We start from the raw sequence: 12500 nt of genomic DNA on the forward strand, positions 1-12500 counted from the left end.
AGCCCATGTCTTATTAAGGGGAGCCGAGCACCCTTGTAGTTGGCACCCTGGTTCAGTCCTCACAGAGACTCTGTTCTGTCTGCAGGCTCGTTACCAAAGTGGGTGGTGAACCGAGTCTCTCAGTTTGTGGCTCCCAAGGTAAAATCATTCATTCATCAACATGACATCATAAATATCAAGCACTTCCTGTCCCTCACGGTGTGTGTTTGTGTGTGTGTGTGTGTGTGTGTGTGTGTGTCTCTCTGTGTGTGTGTGTCTCTGTGTGTGTCTCTGTGTGTGTGTGTCTGTGTGTGTGTGTGTGTGTGTGTCTGACTGTGTGTGTGTGTGTGTGTGTGTGTGTCTCTCTGTCTGTGTGTCTGACTGTTTGTGTGTGTGTGTGTGTGTGTGTGTCTGACTGTGTGTGTGTGTGTGTGTGTGTGTGTGTGTGTGTGTGTGTGTGCTGTTGCTAGGCGATGAGGAAGATCTACAAGGCGTCCCTGAAGTACCCGGACTGGAAGAGGAAGCACTCGCCGGCGCTGAAGCCGTGGATGTTCCCGGAGCAAAACTCGCTGCCGAGCATCAGCGTGGGCGAGCTGACGCTGCAGCGCGGCGACTCTCTGGAGAACATCGACGAGAGCGGCGCCACCGAGGAGAAGACGCACCACAGCGAAGACGAAGAGACATGAACAACATCACTTCCTGTTTGCTTCCTGTGTGTTTGTCTGACACAAATAACAAATAAAGACCAACATGCTGCTCTCCATTCTCTCTGACTCTCAGCTCCTCCGACTACGGGACACAAACACACAACGAACTGAGAAAGTTTAACAAAAAGACCAAAATGTTGAAAACGGTGAAAATGCTGCAAAATAAGTGATAAAAACGTTGAGAAAAAAACAGCAAAAATACGACAAAAAAGTGCAAAATAAGCGGCAAAAATGTGAAAAAGGCAAAAAAACAAACTTATTATTTAAATTATTATTAACATAGAGTTGCTTTATTGAAATTTTTAATGCTTCTTTTGAGTCTTTTGTGTGTGTGTGTGTCTGTGTGTCCGTGCGTGAGTGCGTGCATGTTTGTGTGCGTGTGTGTGTCTCTGTGTGTGTATGCGTAAGTGCGTGTGTCTTTGTGTGTGTGTCTGTGTTTGTGTGTGTCTTTGTGTGTGTGTCTGTGTGTCTCTGTGTGTGTATGTGTCTCTCTTTGTGTGTATGTCTTTGTGTGTGTGTGTCTTTGTGTGTGTTTGTGTGTGTGTGTGTGTGTGCCTTTGTGTGTGTGTATATATGTGTGTGAGTCTGCAGCTCCCTCCGGTGGACAGAGAACGTCTCTACAGCCTGAACTGGAACAACAATCTTCTACTTTACATTTACAAGATTTACTTTAATTTAATACCCCCCCCCCCCCCCCCCCCCCCCCCACACACACACACACACACTATCTTTGTTTTCTTAAACAGATTCTGCTCTTATCAATAAAGTTTTTATTTCTCTGTCACTAAAAGTCTGACGTGGTTTTAATAACGGTTTCTTCTTCTCATCATAAATTACAAAATGATTTCAGAAAACTGAAGACTTAATTTGACTGAAAACTAGTTTGTGTGAAGAATCTTTTCCCACACACACACACACACACACACACACACACACACACACACACACACACACACACAGTGACACACAAACACACACAGGTTTATATGTTGTATGAGGACCAACTTTAAAACAATCACTTGTGGGGACCACCCTTTCTAAAGGTGCTAGAAGTATGAAAAAAATCAGGTATACTCACTATAGCCTTGTTAGCTTATACAAACATTATTATTATATTATTATTCAAACATCTGAATTGATAAAGTAATTACTTGGCCATCCTACATGGGGACTTGTAAGAAAATGGGTTAACATTGTTAGTGGGGACCTCATTTGCATGTTATTAACAGTTTCTTATGGGGACCATGTTCAGTTGTAATGCTGGTCGTCTGTAAAAACATATTTTATGGTGACAGCGTTTCAGAATATGAAAATACAGAAAAATAAATTATCAATTTGATGTAAACACTGCATAATATAATCAATATGGACCTCTTGTTCAGACACAATCTTTAAGATCAGATGCATGCAGACATATACCTGACTCCTGAGAAATCATTGAAATGCAAAGTAAAGTATTTCTTACTGGCCAGCCAAGCCCTGTCTGTTTTCACACACTACACAACTCGAACACAACAGGCTTTCTGGGGACATTTTACACACAATGTAACAGTTTCTTGTGCGGACCAGTTTTGTTCAATGCTTCACACACAGTTTCTACTCAGACACTGACAAAAAGGTGTAAGATGTCAGAAAACACTGATAATTAACTAACAAAAAAGACCCTTAGCTGATTAAGACAACAAAAATACCAAAACTTGACATAAAGAGAATTTAGAATGAAATCTGAAGTAATGAACATGAATGCACAGATCCAACCTGTTAACTAACAAATAACAGTGCAGGAACTCTGGTTAAAAATATCTGATTTGCCTGCAGTCTGAATATAGCCTTAGATTGATATCTTCTAACATATGCTAATAGCTGGGCTACAGCACAACAATATAACATGGATACAATTATTTATTGTCTTGAATACTCACCTTTTTTTTAACAGGTGCTTGCTGCCACTATCCACCTGAGCACATGTTGGTAACGCAGCTCGGACGAGGGAAAACACACAACAACAAAGTTGTTTCTGTGAATAAATTTAACTCCGTTAAACCCTTGGAGTGTTCTTTTATCTTCATCTATAACTGTCACCACTTCTTAGCAACGCACTGGTCGGATGTATTCCTCCATTAGCCTCAATTCCATCAGCATGCTTTGACGGAAACTAACTGTTAAGTTTCCCTATGTAAAGGTACATTCGACTTCCTTCGGGATTTCAAATTAAAAGCCCCAAAACGGAAGCTTCAGTCACACTTTCGTATTTTCGTGTAAAATAGAGCTGCTATTTTAATCTGCCCTGTGAAATTTTGTAATTTAAAATTACTTTATTATTTTTTTTAAAGCACCTTGGTCAAAAGCCTTACTTTAATTTTAAGTTTAGTACTTTATACATTCACTTAAATATACCATCATTGTAAATATTGATCAGGAATTCATCACAGCAAAATAATAAAACACACATTCATAAAAGATACATCATAAAATCAATGTAACACAATAATCAGACTAAATAATTAGCTGTGTCTTTTTAGTTTGCATTCAACACCTTTACAATAAATTGCATACAAAAACAAAATTGAGGCCTACACTCTGCGTCTATAATTAGCCTAATCGTAACTAGCTATTATTAGATTAGATTAGATTTAACTTTATTGTCATTGTGCAGAGTACAAGTACAAAGACAACGAAATGCAGTTTGCGTCCAACCAGAAGTGCAAAAAAGCAGAAAAGTGCAATGTGATATACAAATATAGACAGGACATATATAGTGCAGTGTTATAAGAGCAGAATAAATATGGCTATGTAATATGAACAATGTATGAACAACATGTACAGATATGTGCAATGTAGTAGCAGTGACATTATACTAGTAGTAAGAATAATATAGATATATGCAAAAAGAGGTGGGTAAACTATAAATTCTGTGATCAGGTGGACCACGACACGGTCACCGACCGGTAAGGTGGACCACGGCCTACCTGTGTATGTGTATCCTGATGACATTGCTATAGGCTATCATTTGATGGTACCAAGGGTATCACTGGTTGTTTCCTCATAGGTCACAAAATCACTATTCAATTCATACAATAATCTAAGTTCTTGTTAAAAAGACTCAAGAAGGAATAATATGGTTGAAAGCTACTCTACGCTGGGCGTTTTCTGACGGCTGGAGAAAGGAAATCAACTTCAGCTGTTTGATCAGGTCATCAACAACATGTACATCTATCTTCCATGTCAACAACAGAGACACAGGAACAACAACATTAAAGAAGACACAACAACGTTGAGAAAGGGGACTACAAGTTTAAAAAAATGAAACTTCAACATTCAAAAACAACCAGAACTTGTAAACAGCAACAGTAACGTCACAAAACAGGAACAAAAACGCCAAAAACTTCAACAGAAGAAAGAAAGATGAAGCATGAGAAACTTGTGAGCCTGTTGGATCCTCAATTTCCCATCATGCACCTCCCCCTCTGTGCTGGTGAGTCTCTCCACCAGATGGAGACTAATCTCTTTAAACTGATTTCAAATGTTGATTTCATCAGAGTTCAACCTTTAAACATCCACAGCTTCCAATAAAGAAAACAAAAGAACATTTATATATCACATATTTAAATATATCATTCATCAACTTACAACTATTACATCCTCTCAGCTATAGTCTACATTAGTCATCATTTCTACACATTTTACTCCTAAATTAGGTTTCATTTCATCTAAGGGACTGTTCGTTATTTATTTAAGGGGCCACCGGACAAGTTTTGGGACCTTTGGGATAAAAAGACTTGACACTCCCCTCACCAGTAATAATTTTTCTATGACCCTCCAAAATGATTTGAAAAAGAGGGATAACCCTCCCCTTATGTGCTAGTTTGCACTTAGCAAAGATGTACAGATGCCATTTGATTTTTTACAGCCATGACATACACGAGTTAACTTCTGCATTCTCATCTTACACATCACACTCCTCTGTTATGGTGTGGGGGCCATTTCAGTAGATTAACTCACTAACATTGTTATGGTGTGGTGGCCATTTCAGTAGATTAACTCACTAACATAGTTATGGTGTGGTGGCCATTTCAGTAGATTAACTCACTAACATTGTTATGGTGTGGTGGCCATTTCAGTAGATTAACTCACTAACATTGTTATGGTGTGGTGGCCATTTCAGTAGATTAACTCACTAACATTGTTATGGTGTGGTGGCCATTTCAGTAGATTAACTCACTAACATTGTTATGGGGTGGTGGCCATTTCAGTAGATTAACTCACTAACATAGTTATTCAAATACTAAGTTACTCCTCTAGTAAACTAGTATTCATATGAAATAAAACAATAACACTTTGAGACCATTCAGCAAAGGACACTGGGAAATAACCAATTCAACACTGGTTGCTATGGATTCGTCACTAGGCTTCCTCAGTCATTGTATATTTTAGCACATAGGTAAAGCTGCTGAAGCTGAACATTATATTCCAAAACATATATGTTTATTTTTAAAGCAGATTTTAAATTACATTGTAACAATTTAACAATTCGCCCTTATGAAATCCAATCGCGACACGGCTGTCTTGGAACGCAATAGACAGACGCTTAAATTCAACTAAAATGTCACAGTGAACAGTCAGTTGTTGATATCTCCGCCTTCCCGCCCCTCAGGCGGCTTGTTGGAAAAATGCCTATGTGTGACGTAGTGGGGCAGGTGTGTTCTGGGTAGTAAAAACAAAGTATAGCGTAAACAAATCAGTCTGAGCCTTCGGCGCGAATGTAACAGTAATGCAGTGCATGTTCCAGTCGAACGCTAGCAAGAACAGCGCCTTTTGTGCCCGTGAATGTGTACCACTGTGAGTAATAAAGCCCGAGTTCATTACTGCAACTAATCGACGCCTCACTGTTTTGTGCTTCGGCTCTGTTGACCCGGACCACTAGACGCAAGTTACCTGCTGCGAGCCAAGTTATTAGTTTGAAACCAGCTCGCTCCCAACTACGGTTCGGAGCGTGGAAGCTGAAAAGGTAACACAGTGTTCAACCTCCAGTCTGTTGAGATGCTTCTCCAAATGCAGAAACGAAGCGCAGTCACACCATAAAACGTTAAGACACGTTCAGAAGAAAGATCCTTACTTTGCTGTAATCCAATGACACAAAAAAAAAAGTAATCCACAACGATCAGTAGATCCACAAACAGAGTCACGGTGTATCCAGCAAGGCCGATACGAGCGTCACATTCACCAGCCAGCTCCAAATGGGTGAAAGAGGTGAACAAAGTGGAATAAACGTATAAAAGTCCAAATCTACACAAAACCCGCAATCAATTAGTAAGCTGACATCACATTTATATACATGGCATTTAGGAAACCTTTATTGCAAGGTTGGCACGGCAAAATGTCCAGACTAGTGCAACAGTAACTTTTGTTTTTTGCGTCCTGCTGCTCCCATCGTCAACCAGGTAATATTTTTTTTACTAAAGTAGTATATGAAATTTGATGTATTACCTACCACCATTTAGTTGTTTTGTATTATTTAAGATATTTATAAAATATCTGGTCATGCCAGATATAATTAATTATTCCACTCATTTTTTAAACAATGCAATTACCGGTTTCAGTGCTCTCCCTGCCCCCCAGCAAACTCATGGGTCAGACCCATCTGGTAGGGGGCCGAGACTAAGAGCTACGTGGAAAAATATGCACCAAACAAACCACTTTGAAATGTTGTTATTTTCATGAATACAAAAGTTGGGTGACCCCCCAGACTAAAAAATGTTGGGGGACCCTCCTCTCAACAAAGAATAAAAAGACATGACCCTCCCCTATTTTCCTCCGGTGGTCCATTCCATAAATGAGTTTTAAGTTACCATAAATTCACAAAAGAAGTTAAACTCTAGTTAGAGTTGATGTTACACAGAACTGTCTGTCTGTCTGCCTGTCTGTCTGATTGTCTGTCTGTCTGTATGCCTGTCTGTCTGTCTGTCTGTCTGCATGTCTGCCTGTCTGTCTGTCTGTCTGTCTGTTTGTCCGTCTGTCTGTCTGTCTGTCTGTCTGTCTGTCTGTCTGTCTGTCTGTCTGTCTGGTGCTGATCCCCACATTCTCCTCACTAACATCAGCTGATGATCCTGATCAGACTCAACTGTCTGGTTCTCTGTCAGGAGGAGACTCTCCGTCCTCCAGAGGACTCAGAGACACTGAGGAACCATATGACCTGAACCCAAACCCAAACCCAGGATAGAGAGGCTGAGTGAATGTGGTGTTGAAGGTGTGGAGGTGGATCAGTGAGTCAGAGGAGACTGAGTAGAAGGACAGAGAGCCAGCAGGACAGTCCACATACACTGCTACTCTACCAGAGACAGAGGAGGAGGAGAGACGGAGGTTTGTTACTGTCTTATTGTGGCTGACAGAGTAACGATCATCAGAGCAGATCAGACTCCAGGACTGATCATTCCATCCAAACACACAGTCTTCACTGCGTCCTCTCCTCCCGATTCCTCTGTAACTCACTGATATAACAACCTCTCCTCTCCTCTCAACCTCCCAGTAACAGCGACCAGTCAGACCATCTCTACACAGCAGCTGAAGACACCAGCCATACCTTTCTGGATGATCAGGATATGACTGATACTCCTTCACATATGTCACCTTCCTGTTGTTGTCAGACAGTTTGAGTTCTCTGTTCACTGTGTTTGTGTCCAGTGTGAGTTGACAGGAATCTGACGGAGAGAAGGAGACACAACACAGCTGCAGTTATTAACCAATCAGCACGTAGATGATGACATCAGAGGGCTGAATGAGTGATGTCACAGTTCCATGAATGAAATGTAAAACAGACTTACACTTCCTCAGACCTGGTGTCAACCATCTGACTCCAGCAGGCTCCACCCTGAAAGGAGGAGGGGGGGGGCATTACATCACTCTCACACATTATTATACACTGATTCTCTCTATCTCTTATCTCTCTCTCTCTCTCTCTCTCTCTCTCTCTCGCAATTTCAATTTCAATTTCATGTTGCTTTATTGGCATGACAAAAAATGCATTTGTGTTGCCAAAGCATAAGAACAAACATATATAAACAATGACAAGGAGTAAATATATCTGATATAATAATACAAGTAAACAGGATAATTATGATATAGATGCAGATACTAAACACATTCTGTGCATGTCCCTCAAAGGGTACATTGAAACAATAATATATATAAAAAAAAGAATACAGACAAACAAAATAATAATAAATATATATATATATATATATATAACTTGTATAAATAATTCTTATACAAGTTTCTATTTGTTTAGCCTTGTATTGTGGCAGGAGAAGACATATTTAGCTGCTAGCCATGCCGTACTTTCATCTTCCCCTAATAAAAGAGGAAGCTTTTTGTCCTCAGTGTAGGTAGTGAAGCCTGGTATATGTTTTTCAAATATTTGGAAATATTTGGTTCTTAAGTATTTATATTTGGGACATGTACATAGGAAATGTAATTCTGTTTGGATATCCTGGTGGCAGCATGTACAGACTCGTTCCTCTCTTGGTCTCCACACTTTTAAATGTCGACCTCTTTCAATTTCCAGCTCATGGTCACTGACTGTGTATTTTGTTAAAATTAATATTTCTTTTGGATTTTTTGTTTTGAGATATTCGGCCAATTGGATATCTGTGTTCAGGGATTGATAACAGAGGAGTTTGTGTTGTATTTTATTTTCATTTTGCCATTGTTCTGTATACTCGTCTTTTAATTTAGTTTCAAATCTTTTGATTGAAGACTGAGGATTGTGTCTGTGGTGGCTCTGAGGCTCAGTGTACCTGTCTCTCTCTCTACCTGTCTGTCTACTACTGACTGTGTTTAGCTCCGTGTACCTGTCTCTCTCTCTACCTGTCTGTCTACTACTGATTGTGTTTAGCTCCGTGTACCTGTCTCTCTCTCTACCAGTCTGTCTACCTGTGAGCCAGCTGGTCGAGGGGGTGGACATCTGAACACTGCTGGTTGCTCAGGAGAGCTTTGTATACAATGGATTTTTTATCAGCTTCATTTAAATGCTGCCAAAATTTAATTGACCTTTTTTGGATTTGAATTTTCAGAGGGAATATACCGAGTTCTGCTCTGCATGCATTGTTTAGGGTGTTTGGGCGAACTTTTAGAATTATTTTACAGAATTCCAGTTGCAGTTTTTCAGTGGGAGTTTTATCCCAGTTTTTAAATTATGGTTTCGAAATCGGGCCCCAAACTTCGCTTCCCTAAAGCATTATTGGTGTTATCAGAGAATTGTAGATTTTTAGCCAAATTCTTGCGGGGATATTTGTTTTTCCAAATTTGCATTTGATTGAGTACAAGGCTCTCCGAGCTTTATTACATAGTGTGTTTATGGCCAGGTTGAAACTCCCTGATGCACTAATTTCAACCCCTAAGTAATTATAGGAACCCTTTTGTTCTAGTCTGGTGTTGCCCAGAGTGAAGTTGTAACTCTGTCTATTTCCCCGAGATCTGGCTCTCCTCTGAAATACCATAACACTGGTCTTTTTCAGATTGACTGTCAGTGCCCATTTCTGACAGTACTGCTGTAGGACGGACAGGCCCTGTTGTAAACCCTCTTCTGTTGGGGACAACAGAACCAGATCATCGGCATAGAGCAGGAACTTGATGTTGGTATCATGGAGTGTGAGACCTGGGGCTGCAGATTGTTCCAACATGGCTGCTAGTTCATTGATGTAAATGTTAAACAGTGTTGGACTCAAACTGCATCCCTGTCTCACTCCACGCCCTTGTTTGAAGAATTCTGTTCTTTTGGAGCCAATTTTTACTGCACATTTATTTTCTGTGTACAGTAATTTAATAGTATCATAGACTTTACCCCCTATACCGCTTTCAATAAGTTTATAAAAAAGCCCATCATGCCATATTGTGTCAAAAGCTTTTTTAAAGTCTATAAAACATGCAAATATTTTCCCATTTTTAATTTTGGTGTAGTTTTTAATAAGGGTGTGCAGAGTATAAATGTGGTCTGATGTACGATATTTTGGTAAAAAGCCAATTTGATTTTTACTTAAGACGTTGTGCTTGGTAAGGAAGGACAGTATTCTGGCATTAATAATACTGCAGAAAACCTTCCCCAGACTACTGTTCACACAAATGCCTCTGTAGTTGTTAGGGTCCAATCTGTCACCATTTTTGAAAATAGGGGTGATGAGTCCATGGTTCCAGATCTCAGGGAAATAACCAGACTCCAGAACCAGGTTGAACAGCTTGTGGAGAGCTGCCTGCAGTGTAGGGCTACTGTGCTTTAGCATCTCAGGACAGATGCTGTCCACTCCACAAGTCTTTCCAGCCTTCAGAGCCTTCAGTTGGCTCTGTATTTCTATTAGTGTTATTTCTGTATCTAGGGGGTTTTGGTAGTCTTTCACCTTTTCCTCTAACTGGTGAAGATTTTCAACTACGAGTGTTGTTGGGGGGTGATTGCACTATAATCAATATTCTTATACAAAAATTCAAAGTGATTTTTCCATATCAAACCATTCTGTATTGTTAATTTATCTTTATTTTGTCTTGGACTGAATTTATTCCACAAATTCCAAAAGATGTTTTGGTCAATGGCTTCTTCTATTTTGTTAAGTTCTTCAGATCTGTAAAGCTCTTTTTTCTTATTGATTAGTATTTTGTAGTATTTTAGTGCCTGATGGTATTGGACCCGTATTTGACTCTCATGGGGTTCTCTGTGTTTTTGGTTTGATAATAGTCTTAGTTGTTTTCTAGCATAAACACATTCATTATCATACCATTTTTCTTTTGAGGGTTTGTGTTTTGTTATTTTGTTTCTATATTTAATTATTTTGAGATTTGATTTTGTAGCTAATTCATCAAATATATTGTTTAAATGCTGTGTAGCCAAATTTACTCCATCTTTTGTGCATGGGAATTTAATAAGTCTGTAGAGATTAAGTTTTGATTTGATTTCTGTACTGTCGAGTGCAGTTAAATAATTCTCTATGTTGCTGCATTTTTTCCATATATATTTTTGGTGGAGGTCATACATTTTGCTGGTTTCTGGTTCTTGTTCACTCCTATACTTTGTAGACTTATTTAAATAAAGAGTTGTTTGGCAGTGGTCTGAAAAGGGAAGTTGTGTTGAAACTACAAATGCATTGATATCCTCTGGGTCGATATCGGTTATCGTATAATCCACCACACTGTTACCTAACACAGAGGAATAGGTCATTCTACCCAGAGAGTCACCACGGGTCCTTCCATTAACTATGTATAAGCCCAGGCTTTTGCATATCTGGAGAACTTGTCTTCCGTTTTTGTTTATTATATTGTCAAAACTTTGTCTTTGTGGTATTGCGTGAGCTGGGACTGGGGAGATTTGGCCGAATATGTGTTTGTTTCCATCTACTTCGATGTAGTCTTTCTCTTTTCCAGTTCTTGTATTGAGGTCTCCACATATTAAGATGTGACCCAATGACTGGAAATGAATTATCTCCTTTTGAAGTTCTTGAAAAATCTCCTCAGTGTAATAGGGGGAGTTTGAAGGTGGGATATAGATTGCACATAAATATATATCTCTGGTGCTATTAACTATACCTCTGTTGATTTTTATCCAAAGGTGAGTTTTTTCCTTTTTTCACTGATGAGATATCATTTTTATATTGTGCTTTATGCCAAATTAATGTTCCCCCTGAGTCTCTTCCATTTTTAACATTTTTCTTTTTTACAGAAGGTACAGACAATTCAATGTAATTATTAGGACAATAGATAGTAAATCTGGATGGTTCCATGTTTCATGTATAATGATGATATCTACACTGAAAAAAGTCTAACATTGCTGTTGTTCGTTTAATGTGTATTTTCTCATTGAAATAGCTGAAAATTATTAGTTTTTTCATTTAAAGTAAACGTTCTAGTTTATGTTTATGGTTGAATCCATTTTCTTTATATGGATACAATATAAAGTGGCAGCGGGACATTAAACTGAATTTATTCATTTGATCAGAGCATTTTTATTAGATCTGTTGAAATTCTCGAGAAGCCAAACCCACAACACGCATTCGTCCAATCAGCTGCCGGTCAGGGGCGTGGCGCATCAACCATGGATGTATGACGTCGCGACACCGCGATTCAGTCGAGTCGGACATATGGATCTTTACCGTAAGGCTCACACCTGAATTATAAAATGTATGTCCTGGTAAATTCACCATGGGTACTGCATGATGTCTCAGGAGTTGTGCTACTATTCACAGCTCCATGATTTGTCTTCTGATGACATCAATAGTCTCGTTTTGGGTGTTAAGCTGAAGCAGACTGTTTCTTTTCAAACATTTGAAACAGATGTTCAGTGTTATCAATTTATTAAAAAATAAATATAAATGTGTTCTAAAGGAAAGTGTTCTGAGTAGTCACTGATCAAAATGTATTAAAATCAGTTTTTTTCAAATTTGATTTACTATACGTTTGAAATAATGACAACTGTTAGTTTTTTATTTGAGACAACCTAAAATAATTAATTTACTTGGATGTATAAATAATTAATTTGACCCAACCTTTAAAAAGTGGTTGCTTGGAGTTAAACTTTTCAGGTTAAACTAAATTAAATTATTTACTTTGAGTCAATGTCAACTATTTCGTGTGATTGATTACTTCAATTTTTTTAAGTTGATCCAAGTTTTTTTTTTTTTCAGTGTAAATTATTTACACTTTTTACAGATTCAGGATCTGTAGTTTTATCCCCAAAAGTTGTGGAGTACAAACCCTGGATATTCCAACTACTAATTGAGAATGACATTTGTCCAGATACAGGATCTGTGTTTCACATAGACATATACAATTAAACAA

General features: G+C 38.7%; 2 protein-coding genes and 1 long non-coding RNA gene across 3 annotated transcripts in view; 2 read left to right on the forward strand and 1 right to left on the reverse strand.

Moving 5' to 3' along the window:
• Nucleotides 1–755, forward strand: part of stard15 (StAR-related lipid transfer (START) domain containing 15) — a 10399-nt gene extending 9644 nt beyond the window's left edge. The window contains exons 5-6 of the mRNA XM_031313737.2: nt 86–138; nt 450–755. Coding sequence (XP_031169597.1) covers nt 86–138; nt 450–665 — 269 coding nt within the window. The 3' untranslated portion in view covers nt 666–755. The remainder of the gene's footprint in view (nt 1–85; nt 139–449) is intronic.
• nfkb1 (nuclear factor of kappa light polypeptide gene enhancer in B-cells 1) overlaps nt 1–12500 on the forward strand; it is a 1201612-nt gene that overhangs the window by 449301 nt on the left and 739811 nt on the right. The window lies entirely within an intron of this gene.
• LOC116060256 lies at nt 3838–4515 on the reverse strand. The gene is made up of 2 exons (XR_004107464.2): nt 4146–4515; nt 3838–4115 (listed from the first exon to the last, which is right to left on the reverse strand). It is a non-coding gene; the product is annotated as an uncharacterized LOC116060256 (long non-coding RNA).

This window comes from Sander lucioperca, chromosome 1 (genome assembly GCF_008315115.2).
Source record: "Sander lucioperca isolate FBNREF2018 chromosome 1, SLUC_FBN_1.2, whole genome shotgun sequence".
In the NCBI taxonomy this organism is placed as follows: Eukaryota; Metazoa; Chordata; class Actinopteri; order Perciformes; family Percidae; genus Sander; species Sander lucioperca.